The 12,985-nt window shown below is 48.2% G+C and overlaps 1 protein-coding gene across 1 annotated transcript in view; it reads right to left on the bottom strand.

The window, feature by feature from the left end:
• Positions 1 to 335: 335 nt before the first annotated feature.
• The window catches only part of LOC308167937 (uncharacterized protein), a 53,332-nt gene continuing 40,682 nt past the window's right edge, over positions 336 to 12,985 (bottom strand). Inside the window, exons 33-47 of the mRNA XM_080542416.1 lie at positions 12,503 to 12,762; positions 12,139 to 12,376; positions 11,504 to 11,684; positions 11,199 to 11,241; positions 10,205 to 10,276; positions 9,853 to 10,041; positions 9,420 to 9,694; positions 8,742 to 8,890; positions 8,362 to 8,446; positions 5,625 to 5,739; positions 4,285 to 4,416; positions 3,823 to 4,065; positions 2,344 to 2,542; positions 1,852 to 2,032; positions 336 to 1,496 (exon numbers count right to left, since the gene is read on the bottom strand). Coding sequence (XP_080398542.1) covers positions 1,026 to 1,496; positions 1,852 to 2,032; positions 2,344 to 2,542; positions 3,823 to 4,065; positions 4,285 to 4,416; positions 5,625 to 5,739; positions 8,362 to 8,446; positions 8,742 to 8,890; positions 9,420 to 9,694; positions 9,853 to 10,041; positions 10,205 to 10,276; positions 11,199 to 11,241; positions 11,504 to 11,684; positions 12,139 to 12,376; positions 12,503 to 12,762 — 2,833 coding nt within the window. The 3' untranslated portion in view covers positions 336 to 1,025. The remainder of the gene's footprint in view (positions 1,497 to 1,851; positions 2,033 to 2,343; positions 2,543 to 3,822; positions 4,066 to 4,284; positions 4,417 to 5,624; positions 5,740 to 8,361; positions 8,447 to 8,741; positions 8,891 to 9,419; positions 9,695 to 9,852; positions 10,042 to 10,204; positions 10,277 to 11,198; positions 11,242 to 11,503; positions 11,685 to 12,138; positions 12,377 to 12,502; positions 12,763 to 12,985) is intronic.

Raw genomic sequence — 12,985 nt, 5'->3', positions numbered from 1 at the left:
TTTATAACAAATTTGAATTGAGCCCCATTTCTCATAGAAATCGTTTGGGTTGCTCTTTTCATTTCTGAGATGGAGTGTGTGTGCGTGTGTGTTTGCGTCATCGCAACATCGTGTTAGCATTCGGTGAGGCACAGCATCCAGGCTCAGGGTCTGTAATTGCTCTTCAAAGACTGGTCCACAGAAAGAATACATGATAACAAAACAATAAAACAAGTAAAAATTACATTTGAAGACAGGGAAACATTTTTATTTTTTATTTTTCAAAGGAATGATATTAGATGTAATAAAAATAAAAACCATCAACAGTGGTTACTCAGTATTTGAACTGTGGAGAATTACTATGATAAACAACCAAACACTAGTATTTTATCTCTTCTTAAAAACTGTATAATCATGAAAAAACAAATTGGACTGAATTACTGAATAAGGAATGTCCTGACTATCATCTTGATTTAAAGAAAGGTACAGCTTGCACACAATAACACATGTTGAGGGGCCTGAACAAACATCACAACATGTCATATCCATGTGTTCACTTAGATCACTTACATCTCTCCAAAAACTAGAACAGAAAAAGAAGGAAAAAAATCAGTGCATTTAAAATGGTACTTTAAAAGGTATCGAAAGAAATGTGTGAACATGTCTCTTCTTTAGATAGTGCAAGAGCTAAAACATATAAAACTATCCCTAACATACACAGAGGACGGAATACACATATACAGCTCTGGAAAAAATTAAGAGACCACTGCAAAATTATACATTTCTCTGGTTTTACCATTTATAAGTACTGTATGTGTTTGAGTAAAATGAACATCAACTACTGACAACATTTCTCCCAAATTCGAATTCAATAAAAATATTGAGAATTTCTTTGCAGAAAATGACAACTGGTCAAAAATAACCAAGCTGCAGTGTTTTCAGACCTTAACATAATGAAATAGAATAAAAGGTTGTCTACTGTACTCAACGAAAAGGAGAAACATTATTTCCACAGACTTGAACCACGAAAACCTAAACAATTGGTCCTAGACAAACATGAAGAGCTCCAACTCCTTTGAGTGGAGATGCTGGGCCAGGTTCTGGATACGACACAGGCGGACATTTTGAGCATCTCCTGCGTTGTACACTCGAAACACGTGATACCTCTCCTTCTCTCTCAATGCCAGGTCCAGCTCATTGGCAGAGAGGTAGATAAAGGACCGGTCTTTCTTTACGGTGGACTTGACCTCCACGTACACCTCTCTCCCTGCGCTCTCCTTCTCTTTGCTTCCTCTCCTCCCCTGTCCCTCCCCTGACCCTGGCTGCTCCCCCTCCTCGAGGTCGAAGGTGAGTTTGAAGTCGCTGGGTCGGCCGCTCTCTGCGTGCTGGTTGTACCAGGTGATGTGTGTGGGACGCCCGGGGTCCCTGCTGTCCCTCCAGTGAGTGAGGAAGGAGTGGACCAGCTGCTCACCCCACGCCCCGATGGCAGCCGTGTCCGGGCTGTCCGCGAACGAAACCTGCGGAAGAGTCAGAGGACATCACACCCTCTCAACTCTGTCTCCATCCTCCGTATAATCCATCCACTGTCTTTAAGCTTGAAATCAAATCAAAATGTATTTGCTACTTTTTGTGATCTATTGTTTCTTATTCAAGCAGCAAATTCACTATGCATAATACTAGGCCTCGAACTTGATGACAATGATTAGGCCTGTGGGGAACTTTTTGTTCTAATATTAAATGTAAATAAAATTAGGGTTAGTATAATAAAAATAAATGTAAATAAAACATAAACATTGTTGTCACGTAGGCATGTAGTGCAACGGGAGACATGTCTGTTTGTGGATTTCTAAATAATCCACTAAATAGACTCACTGTGGTGGGTCTCTGACAGTTGAGCTCCAGGTCTTCCAGAAAAGCCTCTGGAGTCTGGGATTTATCCCAGAGAGGAAAGTCCAAAGCCAGGGGAGGACGCTGCTCGAAGACCCCTCCTCCTCCAGCTCTCTGGAACACACTGGACACCACCACATCAGGGACCGTACCACAGGAGGGGGGGCTGAGGAGAGAGAGAGGGGGGGAGAGAGAGAGAGAGAGAGAGAGAGAGAGAGAGAGCGAGAGAGAGAGAGAGAGAGAGAGAGGGCGAGAGAGAGTGGGAGAGAGAGAGAGAGAGAGAGAGAGAGAGAGAGAGAGTGGGAGAGAGAGAGAGAGAGAGAGAGAGAGAGAGAGAGAGAGAGAGAGAGAGAGAGAGAGAGAGAGAGAGAGAGAGGAGGGGGCGCAGAGATAATGGTGAGAAATGAAATAATCAGACCACACAAGCACTTACTTAAGTCTACTATATAGATGTCCGCTTCGTCAGAGAGGTCTTACTGCTGTTGCTGGTTGTCTGGGCCGTGGTGGTCTGGGTCTGGGTCCGGCCTGTGCTGGGCTAGCCTGGGCCGGTCTGGGGCTGGCCCTCCAGGGTGCTGGCTGGGTCTGGCAGCGTTGAACATCTCCCCCTCAGACTCTCCTCTCCCAGGGGAGCCTTGCAGAGCGGGGTCTGTGGCCTGGCCCACTCTCACACCACTCTCTGTGTGTTGTACAACAATTAAGGCCCTTGCACACCAATGCGTTTTTTACGTCCGTTAAAAAAATTAACGATTTTCTGCGTTTTCCGATTCGATTTTCTGCGTTTTCCGCGTCCGTCAAAAGCCTTTTGAGAGTTGTTATTGACCACTCCGCCATGGTATAGACAGGGACACATCGTCAAATTAGAACTGCAGGACAGTTGGATTAATGCTTACGGAAGTACATGTCTCAAGTATTATCTCGGCGGTTAGTCGAGTGAAAGAAAACAACATACAGATGATAATTCACACAATATAATACCACGAAAGCGTACGGCACTAAACAATAACATTCATTTGGGCAGCATCACTAAACAATAACATTCATTTGGGCAGCATCCTACTCAAACTCAGGCAGAAGGGCAGGGTCCGGGCAGGTGCACACTGTGACAGACTGCCAGTGCATCATACAGGTACATCATTCAGCATGGTTATAGCGGTTTCTTTTTCTATTCTACTATTCTATTCTACTTCTGCTGTCTGCGTCTCCCTGGGTATTCCTAGACCAGATGGCAAACAGTAAAGAAATGCCACAATATACCAGGACTTAAGAAACGAGATGCCCAACAAAGGATTTGACAAACCCTGGCCTATTTTGCTCAGCAAGTAGACTCTGATGCAGCGGAGACAGGGTTGCCAGATTGGCTGGTTTTTGGTGGATTTAGCAGTTTTTAGACTGTGGTTAGGTTGGAAATTCTCAATCCCATCTGGCAACCCTGAGCGGAGAGTCTACACATGGTATGATTACAGATATCACACTGCAGGAGATGCACACCACGCTTTGTTAAAAGAAATAAAGATTTATTGTACTTTTCTACTGATAATACATTCTACTGATGTGGTCTACCATTTGGCTTTAGTTATATTGCTCTCAGTTGTTTGTACCTTTTGCTAAATCAAGCATTTAGAATGTAGAGTGCATATTGCGAAAGTTCGCAACGTAAAAAAACGCAACGGACTCCGCAACGGACCGGTGTGCAAGGTCTCTGTGCGTGACGTTTTTTTCGGATGACGGATTAAAAAATACGTATGCGAAAACGCACGCATTGGTGTGCAAAGACCTTTAGGATTGGTTTAAAAAAAACAAAAAAACATGCCAAGTCCAATCCCTTTCTGGTAGATCTGAGGGGGACCCGATGTTGAGTGTCGTAGGAGTAAGTAGGCGGCGGGGGCTCTATGCTTCGGGACCATGAAACCATCTTTTAGTGGTGAATAACAGAGAGACGGTTCTAGAAGGTCTGACCTGTTGGGTGTGTGCTGCTGCTGGCGGTTGCCGGGTGGTCTCTGTGAGGTGAGAGGTGGTCCGCTGTGCGATCCAGGGTCCCCAGCCTGGGGGGGCCGTCATGGCTGCCGAGACTCAGGGCAGCGTTATGGCTGCTCTCTCTGGGGGGCCGCTCTCTCTCTGGGTCTCTCAGGCTGTCTTTGGGCTCCGCAGGCGGGGGCCACATCTTCATTACTGTTTCTACCACACCTGCTGCCGCCCCCCCTGGGTGGACACACACAAACACACACACACACACACACACACACACACACACACACACACACACACACACTACAGTAGATGCAATAACACAAGCATGTATAGAACACAGAAGAACACAATGTGCTCACAGACACATACAGGACATATATTACAATTCCAGTCACACACGTACAGAACACAAGTGTTGATGTCTAGTGTTGGGTTTCTCACTCTCCGTACCTGTGCGAATGGCTGCGGTGTTGGAGAGGGAGGATCGTGGGGGCCAGCATTGTAGGGTCTGCTCTCCGTCCTGCTGCCCAGGGCGAGGCTCCTCTTCTGGGGCACTGACGGCCCTCTGCCCTACTGAAAACACTGGAGCCCCAGAGTTAAGTGAGGAGAGGAGAGAGTACACAACATGCATGTTATAAAACCCAGAGAACCTTTTCTCTTACTCTCGAACCCAGTTGTCATGGTTGAAGTGAATGAGCCTTGTAATTGTAATTATATAATGATAATATAATAATATAATGTAATAATAATACTTGTTTTATTGCCATGCAATCAACTGGTCAGTCAATTGTTGGGATTTGGTATTTTATGCTCTAGGCAAGGGGAGCAATTAGGGGTTCAGTGCCTTGCTCAAGGGCACCTCGACGAGTGGCCAGCCGGGGTTCGACCCGCAGAACTTGCGATCATTAGACGATGGCTCTACCTCCTGAGCCACTGCCGCCCCAGCCAATTGGTAGGGATGTTGTCAAATGTCATTAACTTAGCCGTATACATCCTTATGGCTGTCTGAATGTGTGTGTGTGTGTGTGTGTGTGTGTGTGTGTGTGTGTGTGTGTGTGTCAAGCTCTGCTGTGTATTGAAAGATCTGCTCCTCTCAGTCTTTTGAGCCCTGGCAACAGCTGCTCTTTCATGTCACCAAACAGACCCAGATTAGCATATGCACAACACTGCATACATTTGTCTGAGGGCTGTGTGTGTGTGTGCGTGTGTGTGTGTGTGAAAGCCTTCAAATTGTTTAAGGGCATGTGTGTGTGTGTGTGTGTGTGTGTGTGAGTGTGTGTGTGAGTGTGAGTGTATGTGTGTGCCGTGTGCACATATTATGAAATATGGTGAAATAGGGGCAAGCGTCAGAGACGCCGTAGAAGAAAGTGCAGACTTGTCATCTCAGGGACACCGTCTGCGTGAGAAATACCACCAGCTCCTGTTCCAAGGTCTCCGTCTCCTGCTCTCTCCATAGCAGTGTTACACAGGACAGGTGGGTGGGGGCAGGGATCGGAGGACAGGCTCATTGTTGGGAGGGATGGGATGGGATGAGGGATGGAATCAAACACGTGTGGCCGTCCTCTTGATTTCTGCCTCCACTAGCCTCCCTTGTAAAGCATGGCTAACACGTAGTCTGTCTCACAGCTTCCTTACAGGCTGGATGAGAGATGCAGGTATGCTACTGTACAGTCAATGGAAGCTCCTCATGTTTCAGTTGAGGTGTTATGCTGTATGTACCGTATATATGCATGTATGTGTGTGTGTATGCATGTATGTATGTATGTATGTATGTGTGTGTGTATGTGTACCTCGTTCAGGTTTGGTCTCTGGGACCACAGGCTCTGGGACCTCCCATGGTTCCTCGTCACTGGGCAGTTCTCTGATGTCCTCTTTGTTAAGGAACCTCTTCAAAGCAGCAGGATCCTACACACACACACACACACACACACACACACACACACACACACACACACACACACACACACACACACACACACACACACACACACACTAACAGTTACTCAACTATACCCTTAGGACAGGGACTCACTCAGGAGTGGCAGAAATCAGAGGACAGGTTCATTCTACCGCTTGGAATAAAAAAAACGCTATTGAATGGAACGTGGCAGTGAATGAGTTGACCAGCGTAAGACAAGTTATCAGATGATCTGCTCCATACCTCTGGAGGTTTCACAAAAGTTGCCTTCTTCATCTTGTTAATTATTTAAGTAAATAGCTCCTACCTAATAGCTAATAAACCAACACCATTAACCCACCACGCCTGGAGTATGCTCAGTGTTCTAATCCCTTCACACACACACACGCACACGCGCACACACACACACACGCACACGCGCACACACACACACACACACACACACACACACACACACACACACACACACACACACACACACACACACACACACACACACACACACACACACACACACACACACACACACACACACACACACACAAGCAGTAGAGGGGAAATTTCTCCCCATCAGAGGTTCATCCGAGAGATTTCATCTCATTATAACATGGATGACCTAATTACCATGTTCTAGAATGATCCGTTTGATCAGGTCCCTGGACTGATAACAAGCGGCGGGGAAATGAGATTCAGACAATCTGATAAACACTGCAAATCTGCAGGTCTGTGAAGACCATCTGATAAACACCCCAAATCTGATAAACACCCCAAATCTGATAAACACCCCAAATCTGCACATCTGTGAAGACCGTCTGGTAATAACAGATCATTCTTGCCAGCTTATTGTGACAGTGTGGTGTAATCTTGCATGCAATAAATCAATCCAGACTTCAGTATACAGCAGGGGAGGCTGATGGATGTAGAAATCGGAGGACAGTCTAGACTCTATGGTATGGTATGATACCGCTCCTCATTCCTTTCCAATGCATTACAATACAAGCCCGTCCTCCGATGTCTGCCATCACCAGCCTCCCCTGCCCTCAACATGTCCCACATGCTGATGTTACGCAATCAGAACAACAGTGGGAAATATCTCAGTTCAGGCCTAATTTGAGCCTTGGCCCAGAAGCCCTTCCTCCATTTCAGAACAGAAATCCTGACTGTGTTTCTAATGCAGTAGTGCAAAGTTCAGAGGGAGACTGAGCTATGAGTTGCCCGGAAGTGTGCTGTGTGTGTGTGTGTGTGCGTGTGCGTGAGACGTGAGAGAGAGAGATTTTAAGCTTTTACCCAGTAGAGAGACGGGCAACGGGGGGGGGGGGGGGGGGTGCGCTCAGGCCCCCGAGAGGTGTGTCTGTTGCGGGAAGAGACACCTGCTACCTGGGGGGGGGGGGGGGTTGCTGGTGCGCGTTGATGCGAACTTAGCCTTCCCGGGGTGCTTTCGTTGAAAACGGGTGAGATAACCAGCCTTGAACGGACTCCATCCGGTTCTCCTCCTATCGAGACTGACAGACCGAGAAGCAAAGTTCGGGAAATAATGCACGGTTGTCATGTGTTTATACAGCATGGATGTTACGTGCCTAATGCCTTTGATGCGCACACTTAATAATAATAATTAATTGTATTTATATAGCACTTTTCCGGGGCTCAAAGACGCTGACTTGCCGCTTTCATAATTTTATTTAGCCTGTATAGCACAAGTCATGCATTGAATGTAACCTCAAGTGCTGAACAGTATTAAGTTAAGTCAACCATCATATATTTGCTAAAGCTTAGGGGCGACCATAGACTGTCTATTGTCACTGCCTGGTAATAACAAGGTAGGCAAATGACAGTATCCCGTCTAAAGTTTTTCTCCGCTGGAAATAATTGGCAGCTGGTCCATGAAATATTAGGCTGCCTGTCTGTTTGAGCTTAAAATAACTGCTAGGTGGGCTATTTTCTTTTATTTTAAACTCAAACAGATAGCCTAATATTTCATGGACCAGCCGGCAATTATTTCCAGCGGAGAAGAGCTTTTCATCAAATTATGAAAGCGGCAAGTAACAAGTGTGCGTATCAGGCATTAGGCACGTAATATCCATGCTGTATAAACACATGACACAGTGACTGGAAAACATAGCCCGAACGAACTTGGGAATTTATAGAACGGATTCATGGAAATAACTGACATATTCATAGTTTTCATATTTCCACGTTCGATTGGAAACACCTATCCAGTCCATTTTAACGTTGGTTAGCCTTCACCCTTTCCACTGATCAATGGGAATTTTTATTTTGACTGTAAACACCGGGGATGCTTTAGTTATTAAGCCTGAAAATGCGTCTCTCTCTCCCGTTGCACGCGTGACCTTGTCTTGGTGGTCCCCGCAGGTAGCAGGTGTCTCTGCCCGCAACAGACGCACCTCTCAGGGGCCTGAAAGAGCACACCCACCCCCGCCCGCTGCACGTCTCTCTACTGGGGAAAAGCTTATTCCCAGGAGGTCTCCCACACCTAGCCTGGCTATCATCACTGATAACAGCTAGCCTGGCTATCATCACTGATGACACCTAGCCTGGCTATCATCACTGATGACCAGAGATGACATGCTGAAGGAAGTGACATGACTTACATTGAGCGAGGTCACCAGGCCACCGAGGAAAAGAACCAGTTCCTTCCTGTGACTACTCTCAGTGCAGAAGAGCTTCGCCAGCTCTCTGGAAAACACACACACAAACACACACACACACACACAAACACACACACACACACACACACACACACATACAGTTAGAAAGCACTTGATTTATCATATTGGGATGTTCTAAATCCAAAGATCAAGCAGTTGATGTCATTGTTTAACCTATTACAGGTTAGGTAGAGGCGGGCACGCGCGCACACACACAGACACACACACACACACACACACACACACACACACACTACACACACTACACACACTACACACACTACACACTCTACACACACTACACACACACACTACACACACACCTGCAGATGTCCAGCCTGGCTGAGAGATGGTCTTTCTGGATGTAGAGTTCCTTCCTGTCTTTCAGTAGACAGATGACGTCCTCCATTTCCACCACCGGTTGCTCCTCCTCACTCACAGTCAGCAGGTGGCGGATGTACAGCATACCCACCTGCATACAGCCAAACACAGTCACAGCAGGCTCAAGTAGCAGATGTACAGCATACCCACCTGCATACAGCCAAACACAGTCACAGCAGGCTCAAGTAGCAGATGTACAGCATACTAGGGCTGTGCAATAAAATCCGTACAGCTGATGAGGATGGGGGGCGGGGGCAATTACAAATGCTTTGGTATTCACATGTTTATTTGTTTTGTTTGCATTGGAACAACACAAAGAAGCAGAGGAAAAAAAGCCAAATCTGACTCACAGAACTGACTCACAGAACTCCAAAAATGGACTGGACAAAATGATTGGACTATTTTTGTCCATGACTGTATATCAATAACGTATGGAACACAACACACAATGCAGTAAGGTTTGATTTTCGGTTCAATATTCAGTGAGGTTCCAGGGCGAGGTTCTAATGTGAGGAACCCAACTGAATGTGAGGTTTGTGTACTGTACACATTGAGGTCTCTCATTGAGGTGTGTGAGAGTGAGGTTTTGTAAGGCGAGCTTCCACAGTGAGCTTCGCTACCTGTCCGTAGCTGAGCTGCCGGATGCTCTGGGAGACGTGGCTCTCCTGCAGCTCCCAGTAGAGTTCCGCCAGCTCGTCGTGGTGGTAGAGGAACCTCTGGATGTAGGGGACCACGGAGCGGACCAGGGCCTGCATGGAGGGGCAGGGTCTGTAGTTCTCCGTCTGGGCTTCGGTGCTGACACACTGGGACAGCCGGCGCACGCCACAGATCTCCAGGAACAGAGTCCGGTCCTCCTCGCTGAACACACCGGCTCGCTCGCCCACCGCGGGCCGACCTGGGAGAGAGAGACAGACAGAGAGAGACCGTCATTTTCGGTGACTTCCACCATTACGACGTGCTGCTTGTCGAAATGGCTTACAATTGAAACACCAAATTGCAGAGTCTAAACAGAGTCTCGTAATTGTATGTATTGGGTAGTGAGCAGCAGCGTACGGTGTGGGGGTCCGGCCTTGGTCCTGGGGGCTGTCTTCTTGTCTGCCGGGGGCAGGTTGAGCAGGCAGACCTCTCTGTGGGATTTAAACATCTTCTCCAGCTCCTTGCTGTCAGGGATCATGGGTCTGCGGGCCAGAGTCACCCAGCAGTTGTCCTTGGTAGGAAACACTCTCTTATCCAACAACATGCCTGTGGAAGGCGGGGGCGGGGGGAGGGGAGAGACAGACCAGAGGAAATAAATAACTGCTCTTCCAACTTATACTTTAGTGTGTGTGTTCCTTATCTCTCAGAGTGGAGTAGTATTAGAGAGTTGATGTATATCTGAGTGTGTGTGTGTGTGTGTGTTCCTCACCCTTCAGAGTGGAGCAGTAACTGGAGTTGATCTGAGTGGTGTGCTCCTGGTCTTGTGTTTTACACTTGTCCGCTGGAGGGGGAGAGACCACAGAGACAGAATAAACCAACAACCCTGGAAGAGCAGGACTCAGGGGAACGCAGAGGGGGGAGGTGGAGGGAGACAAAGAGAAAAAGTGGAGAAGAGAATAGGGAAACAAGCTAGGGACGCAGAAAAAACAATGAACAATGTGTGTGTGTGTGTGTGTGTGTGTATGTTTGTTGCTTGCTTACTATGTCAATAAAGCTTATTTAATTGAATATTGAGAAAGGAGACATAGAGACAGAGAAGGCAGAGGAGGCAGAGACAGAAGAGAGAGAGCGCAGAAGGCAGACAGCCTGACTCATCTGGCATGGAGGACAGACACATCCTGCAATACATCTTCAGAACATAGAGGAGAAGAAGAACAGCGGAGACAGGAGGAGAGGAGGGGAGGGGAGAGGAGAGGAGGGGAGGGGAGAGGAGAGGAGAGGAGGGGAGGGGAGAGGAGGGGAAAGGAGAGGAGGGGAGAGGAGAGGAGGGGAGAGGAGGGGAGAGGAGAGGAGGGGAGGGGAGAGGAGGGGAGGGGAGAGGAGGGGAGAGGAGAGGAGGGGAGGGGAGAGGAGAGGAGGGGAGGGGAGGGGAGAGGAGGGGAGGGGAGAGGAGAGGAGGGGAGAGGAGGGGAGGGGAGGGGAGGGGAGAGGAGAGGAGGGGAGAGGAGAGGAGAGGAGGGGAGGGGAGGGGAGAGGAGGGGAGGGGAGAGGAGAGGAGAGGAGAGGAGAGGAGAGGAGGGGAGGGGAGGGGAGAGGAGAGGAGGGGAGAGGAGAGGAGAGGAGAGGAGAGGAGAGGAGGGGAGGGGAGAGGAGAGGAGGGGAGGGGAGGGGAGAGGAGAGGAGGGGAGAGGAGGGGAGGGGAGGGGAGAGGAGAGGAGAGGAGAGGAGAGGAGAGGAGAGGAGGGGAGGGTAGACAGACTGACTCACCCAGTCTGGCGTAGAGAACAGACACATCCTGCAGTACGTCTGCAGGAGGGAGAGGACAGGACGAACAGACCATCTCCAGTAGACCCACATACTGATTCATCGATGGGCTGGGCTCCACACCTAACTACAGACACACACACACACACACACACACACACACACACACACACAAAATCAATCTCAGTGATTTCAGGAGCAAAAATGTATTTAAAAGTACAGTACTTTTTACATTCAATTAAAATGGGCAGATGATGTTTTTTTAGAAAGGGAGTTGTTGGAGGTGAGAGGAGGAAGGGAGTACCCTGGAGAAGAGGTCTCTCATGCCGTCCAGATGGCTGTAGAAGGGAGCCAGTACTTTGGGTTCTTGAACGGTGCTGTCAGTTGCGCGGGTCAGCTCACGGTACCGCTGGAACATGCCTGTCGGGTCGCTCCAACACACCTCCTTCAGGTGGTAGAACCTTCCGGTACACCAGTCCTCACGCCTGGGGACAGACACAATATTCATCAATATCCCATCTGTCAACAAATATTCTTCCATACTCATTCATGACTCGCAAATTCAATAACGCAACTGTCAACATCCTATTTGTTTAGGCATGGCTGTAACCTCAGGAAAAGACTATTGTACAATGTTATGGACTTTCATTTCCTTTTTCACACTGAACCCCCATTGTAAAGCAAAGGACAAAAGTATTGAATAGAAAACTTTCCAGAAGATTCCATCTGGCCCTATCTGGCCTCCCTCTGACCCTGGTTCCCCCTAAGGTTTCTCCCTAAAAGGGAGTTTTTAAATATTTTATATGCCACTGTGCCCTAGGAGAATTTTCCCTGGCTTGCTTTTTTAGGGGGGGGGGGGGGGTCTACGGTCGAGTGTTGATATTGTTTATCTTGTTCGTTGTAAAGCATTTTGTGACAAATTGTCAGGGCAGTCCATACCTCTGGAACTCTATGAACACAGCTGGTGAGTGCTGGAACAGCTCCTTCAGACTGGCCTGGGAACAGTTCCTGTGCAGGTACGAGTACACGCTGTGGATGTGTTGTCCTGTAGAGGAGAACTCTGACCCCTCCGCCTCCTCCTGTTTCTGTCCCTCAGGGCCAATGGCTGAGTTGGTTCTGACACACCATTTCTTCAGGTAGGCAATCAGCTCCTCGACTGAGATGCTGTGTCTCATTCCTACAGGAGATGGGAGCTGATGTTAGATTCACACACACAGACACACAGACACAGACACAGACACAGACACAGACACAGACACAGACACAGACACAGACACAGACACGCACACGCACAGTCTCTTACCCAGAGCTGTGGTCATCTCACTGGGGTTCATGTCCACATAGCTGACGTGAGTCCCCAGCAGGCTGCAGACCTCAGGTGAGAACAGGTAGACGGCCTTCGGACACAGATACTCCTCTTTCCGCCCTCCCCCTTCCTGCAGACGATAGGCTGGGACCCAAGGGAGGCGGGAAAGGGAGGCGAAGAATGAGGACTTGGTGCTCTTGATCGGTTGACCGTCGCTGTCAATCACCTGGGCTGTGAGGTACTGGGAATAGCGGTCACTTGAAAGAGAGAGTTCGATAAATAAATACAGTGAAAGTACGAGAACCGCTTTATCACAAATGCAAATGCAATGCATCACATGATAAAACCAAAGAGTCAGTCACCATTACCCCATCCCTCCCACTCTCTCTCAACACAACAAAACAGCATGCCCCTGGCCCCCCCGACAGAATCAAACTCTACCAAATTAACTTGAGAGAGATACCTACCAGGGCTGTATAT

The sequence above is a fragment of the Nansenia antarctica genome (assembly GCF_963989245.1).
Source record: "Nansenia antarctica genome assembly, chromosome: 11".
Classification (NCBI taxonomy): domain Eukaryota; kingdom Metazoa; phylum Chordata; class Actinopteri; order Argentiniformes; family Microstomatidae; genus Nansenia; species Nansenia antarctica.
Note: the sequence above shows the minus strand (reverse complement) of the source record. Positions and strands in the feature narration are given on the sequence as shown.